Source organism: Silene latifolia, chromosome 11, assembly GCF_048544455.1.
Source record: "Silene latifolia isolate original U9 population chromosome 11, ASM4854445v1, whole genome shotgun sequence".
Taxonomy (NCBI): domain Eukaryota; kingdom Viridiplantae; phylum Streptophyta; class Magnoliopsida; order Caryophyllales; family Caryophyllaceae; genus Silene; species Silene latifolia.
This window is the reverse complement of record NC_133536.1, coordinates 170,938,149-170,947,253: the sequence shown is the minus strand read 5'-3', so window position 1 is coordinate 170,947,253 and position 9,105 is coordinate 170,938,149. Positions and strand designations below refer to the sequence as shown.

The following is a 9,105-nucleotide window of genomic DNA, read 5'->3' as shown; positions in this document are numbered from 1 at the left end:
GTCTAAGAAGCTTGTGTAGGTGGTAACAGATAAAATTAACATCATTTCCTTTTGTTTTTTTTTTTTTGTTGTAGCCACCCCAGAAGTTGATTTCGATAATCAAATAGTGGGATTGCCAAGATGCTCAGCAGAATTAAAACCAGCATTGTGGATGAAGTTTGCAACTTTGGAAGAAGGCATACATTTTTATGAGGAATATGCCAAGGTTTGTGGGTTCCTTACTAGATTAGACTCAACAAAATTAGTTGACGGGATAGTTACACACAAGTGGTGCGTCTGTAATAAACAAGGCAAAAGTAATCACAAGGGTACAAAAAGGAAGAGGACCCTTACGCGAATTGGTTGTCAGGCTAAGGTTAGTTTTAGAAGAATTCAAACGGGTGAAAACGAGATTTATGATTTTGTTGAGCTTAACTCACATGCTATGAATACGCCAACAACTATGATACATTTGAAACCATGTAGGGATTTAAACTTGGTTCACAAAAAAATGATAATGGATAATGCTCATGTAAACCATGGTCCTGTGCAAACATTTAGGATGTTCAAACAGTATGTGAAGGGATACAAAAATGTGGGTGCTTCTTTACAAGATTTCAAAAAATTTTCAAGGGATGTTAAGAAATACATCAAAGAATATGATGCCTAGATGTTAATAGAGAACTTCATGCAGAAAAAGGCTATGTCTCCATCTTTCTATTTTGAATTTGATGTGGACGATCAAAGCAGAATAACTAAGCTTTTCTGGGCAGATCCAATATCAATTAAAAATTATGCCCTTTTTGGTGATGCTGTTTCTGTTGATGCCACTTATAACTTCAACCAATATAAAATGGTGTTTGTCCCTTTCACGGGTGTTGATAACCATAAGGGTTGCGTTACTTTTGCAGCGGGTTTGATACGAAACGAAAATGCAGAATCATTTTCGTGGTTGTTTCAAAATTTTGTAACGGCTATGGGTGATCGCTATCCTATTACTATAATAACTGATCAATGTAAAGGCATTAAAAAAGCTGTTAAGGGTGTGTTTGGTGACAAAACACGCCACCGACTGTGTATGTGGCATATAATGAAGAAGTTGCCTGACAAGGTTGGTCCATCGATTTCCCAAGACACAACTTTTTTGCAGGAAATTAACTCGGTTGTTTGGGATGTAGAAATCACTCCAGAAGATTTTGAATCGAAATGGAATTCGATAATTTCCTCATATGAGCTTTGTGATAACAAGTGGTTGAAGAAAATGTTTAAGCACCGTGCTCTTTGGATTCATGCTTTCATTAGAGACACATATTTGGGTGGGATTTTGCGCACAACATCAAGATCAGAGTCTGAAAATAGCTTCTTTGGAAACTTCACCAACCCACATGTCACACTTGTCGAGTTTTGGATGCGTTTCCAAACAGCAATGGATGCTCAGAGATGGAAATATTCTAAGGTAATGGCTGATGATAAGAACTGTTATCCAAAATTGACAACCCCTCTCCTTTTAGAAAAGCAAGCTTCTGAGTTTTACACAATCGTTATATTTTATATTTTCCAAGTAGAAGTCCAAGCAGCATGTTATACTTGTGGCCATTTACCATCACCAAATGCAAGTGGTGCGGATGATAATATTTCAATAATTGATCGTGAGAAAGACAAGGAATACAAAGTTGATTTAAGTGATAATAAGTTCTCTTGTTCTTGTAAGATGTTTGAAAGAATTGGGATACTCTGTAGGCACATTTTATGGGTGTTGAAAGATAGGGGGTTTGATCATATACCTAAAGAGTATTTAGCACTGAGATGGAGCAAATCTGCAACCTCCCACCCTCTTTCTACTGTTGTTGGAAAAACTGTACTAGCTGATTGTGTGTCAATCGAAAGTCGCCAGAACAATATAAGTGAATTATGGTCGGAGGTATTTAGTGCAGTCTCACTTGTTGAGGATAGTGAGGAACATTCTGATGCGCTATTTCAATGGCTCCGGAGTTTCAATGAAAAGTTGATTATTTCAATTAAGTCGGGAATGTCAAAAGATAAGAAAGCTGAGATTGAGATGCTTCTTGGGTCAAAAATTCCAACTGAAGTTACTGTTTTACCACCAGAGAAGTGCAAGAATAAGGGATCGGGAAAGAGGATAACATCAAACAAGGAAAAGGCAGTCTTGGAAAATGCAAAGCCTCTGAGAAAATGTCGTGCTTGCGGTGAAATGAGTAACCATGATAGTAGAAATTGCCCGACTCGACTCCCTTGAAACTGAATTCAGTGGGTTTTTGGTTTATGTGGCATTTGTAGATGTCACTCAAAAAGTCTGTTATGTTTTGTAATGTTATGTACTCACTTAAAAACTGATTTCAGTGGGTTTTTGTTTTATGTAGTTTCTGGAAAGACTGGTTTTGTATAAACTTCCAACTTTTTTTTTATTTACGTTTTTACGCTGCTGTTTTTTTACTGTTTTTATACTGACTATGGATTGACGGAGTATAGAGGGGGTTAGTGTATACATTGTATTCAAATAGGAAGGTGGGCTGACTAGAGTGTATGTAGCTGCGGAAGGAGTGTAACTAGGAGTCAAACAAAGTGTATCTAGCCAACTGAACAATTGAAAAAGCCAAAATTTAAGATGCAACATCATTTCAATGAACTCTTGAACATCAAATTACTCCAACCAAATCATTTTTTTTCTTTATTATGGACTCGTGGAGTGTAACTACCAGTCCGGAAAAGTGTATGATCACAATGCGTCATTGTATACTTGTTTATATAAACTAGGAAAATACATCATCTCTTTTATATAAATTTAGTCTTAAATTTTTCATATCGAACATCCTTTTCTAAAAATGGCGTTTGTATCGAACATCCTCTGAATTCTCCTACAAAGATGGCGTTTGTATCGAACATCCTTTTCTAAAAATACTTAAGGAGTGTATCTAGCAGTACGAACAAGTGTAGCTAGCAGTCCAAACAAGTGTATCTAATTGCCCACAGATGTTCAAAGTTATTTCCTTTGAAACGTTACAAACAGCACAAGAAAACTAAAAAAAGGAGTGTATCTAGCAGTACGAACAAGTGTAGCTAGCAGTCCAAACAAGTGTATCTAATTGCCCACAGATGTTCAAAGTTATTTCCTTTGAAACGTTACAAACAGCACAAGAAAACTAAAAAAAGGAGTGTATCTAGCAGTACGAACAAGTGTAGCTAGCAGTTCAAACAAGTGTATCTAATTGCCCACAGATGTTCAAAGTTATTTCCTTTGAAACGTTACAAACAGCACAAGAAACTAAAAAATGTGAAATACTAGACAAAAGTCACCCCGACTTAATCAACCTCTTCAAAGTACAAACCACTCTTGCAAGAAAAATAAAAATGTGAACTGATGCCGAATCCTTTGAAATGAGGCTTGATTAAAAAAACTGCTCCAATAATCTTCATCATCAACCATTGTGAAAAATCGCCTGGAGATTAAAAAAAGAATGACATGAGGTTGAATTATTTTAAAGCAACATATGGATGTGTAAGGTGTATGTAGTGACAGACTATAGTGTATGTAGCCATCTTAACGAGTGTATCTAGCGGTTCAAAAAACGTAATGTAGCCAACCTGAAAAAAGTTATACGTCTTTCAGTAGACTAACGGAACTTCATATTTAATTTATAAAGATTACAACTCAAAAAACGTAATCGCAAATGCTGGCTGACAGTAGGCATCTCAGAAAACCGTAAGGTTCACACTCTTCCCTCTTTTTCTCATCACCTCATGCTTGAAGTTTTATTCTTTTCCTTCCTACTGTTTCTTCCTTTTAGTTGACCATTAAATTAATTACTGACAAGATTCGACACAATAATTCAAACGTGATACGTCTTTCAAGTAAACTAAAGAATTAAGACTTATAACTTACAAGCAAAGATAACGCGGAACGAGAGACTATCATGGGAGATCATCTCCCTGAACAATGAAAAATATTGACTACAAATCCTAATTACGCATCGCACCTAATATGACTAAACTACCCCTTGTTCAAGTTTTTGACTTTTTTTTTTTAGTTTAAAAAGTGTATCTAACAATTTAAAAAAGTGTATGTAGCAACCTGAAGGAGTGTATCTAGAAATTAAAAAAACTGTACCAACCTGAACGACTCCTAAGATGACAATCAAACATATAAAAATACAGAAAAAGGATACCTGAGAAGTGTTTTTCTCCCATTTTATCAGCTGCAACATAATTTGTCGTCGATAAGCAATCAAGTCCTGCAAAACAAAAAAGGAAGGCAGAAATTTAAGATAAAATGGCAGCCCGAAAGAAGTACGTATCCTCCACCAGGGTCCAAGCAGTCTTCATTGTTAGTGATTCTGTTGACTAGACTAGGGATATTCAAGTTGTTCCCATAATTCTTCCCTGAGTGTATTAACGCTAATGTGCTTTTCTTAAAGACAGGGTGCATTTCCCACATAACGGTTTAGCATGGGTGCATTTAGGGTATCATTACAGTCCGTCTACAACAGGTAATGTAAAGCTGGTCGAATTTCTTAAAACATGGGACAAGAAATGACAGAAATTTAAGATAAAATGGCAGAAAATTTAAGATAAAACATATATGAATTATCAAGTCCATTAAACTCACTTTGTAATGTTTCTTGTCCTTCCACAAATCTGTATTGAACATTGCACCTTCCAGAAACTTCATGACATATACTCCGCAGTAAAAACTATTCAAGCAACATATGATGTTAAAAATGATATTAAAATAATTAACATTAAGCAAAAAATAACGCAAAAATATATAACAAACTAACGTGTTTGCTTGCTGAGGTACATCCTTCACTTCAGTAGGAAACAAACTGATGGCCTTGACGCGCTTGTAACCATTGGTGTTGGGTATCTGATTTGCAACATTTACTATCTGTGAACAACAAACAATCAACAAAAATACTTGTATGAATATCTTAGATTGTGACTTCTAGACTGAATTAAAATAAAAAATGGCGACCATACAATATCCTCCACATAAGTATTATATTCCTCCACAGCTTTCTTATCATTTTTCCTATATTTCTTGAGAGAGTCCAAAATGTAGTTCTTCTCCTCCTTGAGATCAGAACACAAGCTAACCAATGGTTACCATCTTTGCCGATTGTGAAAAAAACCTACATAAAAGCAAAATGATTTACATAGGTAAGTAACTAGGATATGCATGGTAATTAGTATTTTATGCATATATTATCACAGTTTAGACATTAGTAACTTTACTTTCTCAATAGTTGCTCCATCTTTTGGCGTGTAGTGCATCTTAAGATGAGGGCACCAAATAAAGTTTACCTCGGTAACCTTTAATTGTGGCTTAGCATACTGACAAATTAAAAAAATAAGTTAATAAACTATACTAACAAATATATGACATCTGTTTTTTCTTTTGGAACATAGTTGAGATGACATATTATTCCTCACAAAAATGAAGTAAATAAGGGAAAAGTAAAAAGTAAATTCAAAATGTACTACTTAGATACATACCCTCACAGTTGAAGGCAAGTACAGAATATCTAGTCGATTATATGTACACATCACACCAAACATCTCAATCACCTACAAATGTAAATATTGTTACAAAATTTTGATCACCTATCTGGTCGATTAAATGAAAAATGTTTATATACTAACCGTATCCCTTATCCATTGACGATTTTGCAAACTTTTCATTGCTTTTCGACAAACATTCATCCATTCAGTGGCCACGATAATCTCATCCAAATACCTACAAACCAATGCAATAAGCACAACTTCTAAAACAAAAATCAAACAAATATGTAATAAAAGTTTAGAAATTACTTGTCATCCTTGCGGGCATTGATTACCCGAGCCAATATTTCTGTGTCTAACAACTGACATTGACGGGTATCCTTGGAGGCACCTCTGGGATTCTTTCTTAGATTTTGGAAGTCTTGATTACCAGCAAAAGACAACAACTCATAGCATGCCCTTGTACCAAAAACCTTAACTTGGTTGTTCTACAAAACAAGGAACAGGAACATTGTTTTATACTACTCATATACATACAAGTAAATAAATAGGGAAAAACATTGTAAAGCAGCTTACATCTTGGAGTCCCAACACACAAGTCCTTCTTTCTCCTTTGTATTTCTCCAACAACCGCATGAGGTAAATTCCTGAATCACTTCCATTGCCAAGATTTGACCTCAAAATAATCTCCTCTGGCTTCATGTCACGGGACTACTATAGAGGCGGCATTTTCTTGAGCAAGCATTTAATAACAAAGTCTTTTCGCATATAACATATAAATTCAAACATTTCTCAAAAATGCAAATAATATTAATATCGTATGATAGCATCAACAAAACAAGTAGGTGAAATGCGCATCATACCGTAGGCTCAATACTTGGTGCAAAATTTACCATCTCTGGCCTCATCAAATGCAAGATTTCCAACTTCTTTGTTAGGAATTTGAAACACATTGCAAATGGCTTCTCAGAAACTATAGGTACAAAGATCTGCAATTGTATAATATTTGTTCTTAAAAAATGTCTATATCAGAAAACCATACGAGAAGGTTAGCAAATGTAAATACTTACCAAAGATGCCCCCGTAAAATTGTCATCAATTTGAGAACTTACTTCACTAGACAGTGGGAGATACAACCTAGAAGGTGAAGTATGTGCTCTAATTGTTTCACATTTATTCAAAACGCAACACCAGGCATGTATCACTTGTTTAGGCACTATATCACCTGATACTAGCATCTTCAAATTTGCTCGAGTAATCGAAATGTCGTACCAATTTTGAATAGGATCTCTTTGCATACATAATAGTTCAGTCAAAATGAAATGAGAAAATAAATTAAGAAAAGTAATGATTGTATCTACCTAACTATAAATATGAAATGAAGAATTGTTTGGAATGTATCTAGCAAGAAATTTGAAGTACCGTACGAACTGTCATCGAGAAAATTCTGAAAATACATAGTCCAGTGCTTCTCTCTCATTTTTATTCACCTTGCCGTCAAGTCTGATACTTCTTTGAAGAAAAGGAGATCGAAAAGCTCTGTTTGAACTCTAACCCTCTTAGCCCTTGTTGGTTCATGCGGGGGCAAAGAAAAAAGTGGTACAACTTCAAGTGGCTCCACATTTACATTTATATTTAAAGCATCATCAACGATCTTTTGCAAAACATCTTCTTGTGATTCTGAGCTAATAACTAGTGGGAATTCAGTTGGGGTCAAGGGATCAGGTGATGGACACACGGAGGAGTAAACACACTGGTGGGGAGTCGTGTATAAGCCTTGGCGATCGACGAAATGAGGTTCCCGCTTGTCTTTGTTTTCTCAACATTCAACGGTTCGAGACTCCTCCTTTTGTGACTCGATTCCACAAGAATAGGAGAAGTTGACTTAGACAATTTTTCGGATGGAAGCAGTTCTCGCTTTCTTCGGACGCACCATGATGGAATCCACAAGGTTAGCAGATTTTGCTTTCTTTACAACGTTTTCATCTCCAACGTGTAAACCATCACACATATTTTTAACAACATCTTCTTCGATTCGAGCTTAGTAGTTTGAATGAAGGTGGTGTAAAAGCTGATGGGGAGTGGTGTGTAAACCTTGGTGATCGACGGATTGAGGTTGTAGCTTCTGCTCTTTTCTCAAAATTCAGCGGTTCAAACAAGTCCTTTTGTGATCGAGAGTCCGAAGGATAGGAGAAGTTGACTTTGGCAAGTCGGGAGTGGGGTCTTGGAATCGAAAAGGTTAAGCGATTTTGATTTCTTGAACATTACTCTCCATATGTTCGCCGCAATGTGTAAACCATCCTCGTGTAACTTTTTCTCAACAACTTTTTGTGGTTCTGAACTTTGAAGTTTACATGAAGGGGACTGGTGTGTAAACCTTGGTGATCGACGGAACTAAGTTGAAGCTTTATTTGTTTTATCAATATTCAACGGTTCACACAACTCCTCTTGTGATGGCGTAAACCGATAGGAGATTTCCCTTTCTTTTTAACATTACTTTGAACATTAACCGGCCGTTTTCCCAAGGCAGTTTCTAATTTTACAACAAACTGCCCACAACTCATCTTGATTCAAATGACTTGCCATTTAGCTTAGACCATGGATTAGATTTGATTGTCATGTTCATCTCGAATTAGAAGCGCTTCCTTTCCTTTATCTTTTTCGGTGTCATCTGTTGGTTGTGATGAAGGACAGCATGCACCAAAAGCTTCATCCATTAAAGCTAGATGTTGCAAAAGTTTAGAGTCAGGGTGAACAACTTTGGCTGCTTCCAAAGAATTTGTGAACATTGCATAAGAATCTGCAAGAATAGTTGCGATTCTCGCTTAACCTTGATAGCATTTATCCGCTTACTATCGGTCGACCCGCCTTTGAGGAAGCCTTGAGTTCATCACCGGACTTGCTTTTTTTTGATTAGAATACTCAGCATCGCTGATGGAATAATGAAACTTATTTCCTTAACTACACCCTTGACAATCCGAGGAAGAACAGCTCCTGTTCCAAACCCATCTTGCATCTCATTCTTAAGCCTCTCTGAAATTTTGACTTTTGTCCAATTTGCTAGCGTGGGGAAGACACGGGGAACTGAGAAAAACTTGTAGCACACTCTATCTAAATAACAAAAGACAAAAACCATGATGGGACCTCCAAACCAATCATTCTTCGAACTTCTCCACGAGTCAACACTTTCAATAAATGTTTTTCGGTAAACCCACTCCGGTTTAACGTTTAAACAGATGAAACATCCTTAAGACATTTCAGGACTCGAAGACTTGCAAGGGTCCCCTTTACACCCATAAGAAAAGTAGAAACAACAAATACAATGAAGTTCCTTTTAAACTGCTCCCCGCCCTCCTTTTGCGTGATAAGCAGACTAAGGATGTCCTTAGTCTCCCTGTTGTGCCGGTTCTTTATCAAATTGTTTCATCCAACTACTCTTCAACTCAAGAAAATCCTTATCTTTATCATTTAAGGAAGCTATTTGGACTTCATTTCCACTGATTGGAATACCGGTCGTCAAATGAATATCTTCATCTGTTATATGAAGCTGACCTTTCATATAAGAGCAAGACGCAGAATTAAAACGGGTAACAAGCCAATGACCAAGAG

General features: G+C 36.4%; 1 protein-coding gene across 1 annotated transcript; it reads left to right on the top strand.

Moving 5' to 3' along the window:
• Positions 1 to 649: 649 nt before the first annotated feature.
• LOC141614348 (protein FAR1-RELATED SEQUENCE 5-like) lies at positions 650 to 2,236 on the top strand. Its single transcript, XM_074433101.1, has one exon. It carries the CDS (start codon positions 650 to 652, stop codon positions 2,234 to 2,236), a length of 1,587 nt encoding a protein of 528 aa, XP_074289202.1.
• The last annotated feature ends 6,869 nt before the right edge of the window (positions 2,237 to 9,105 follow it).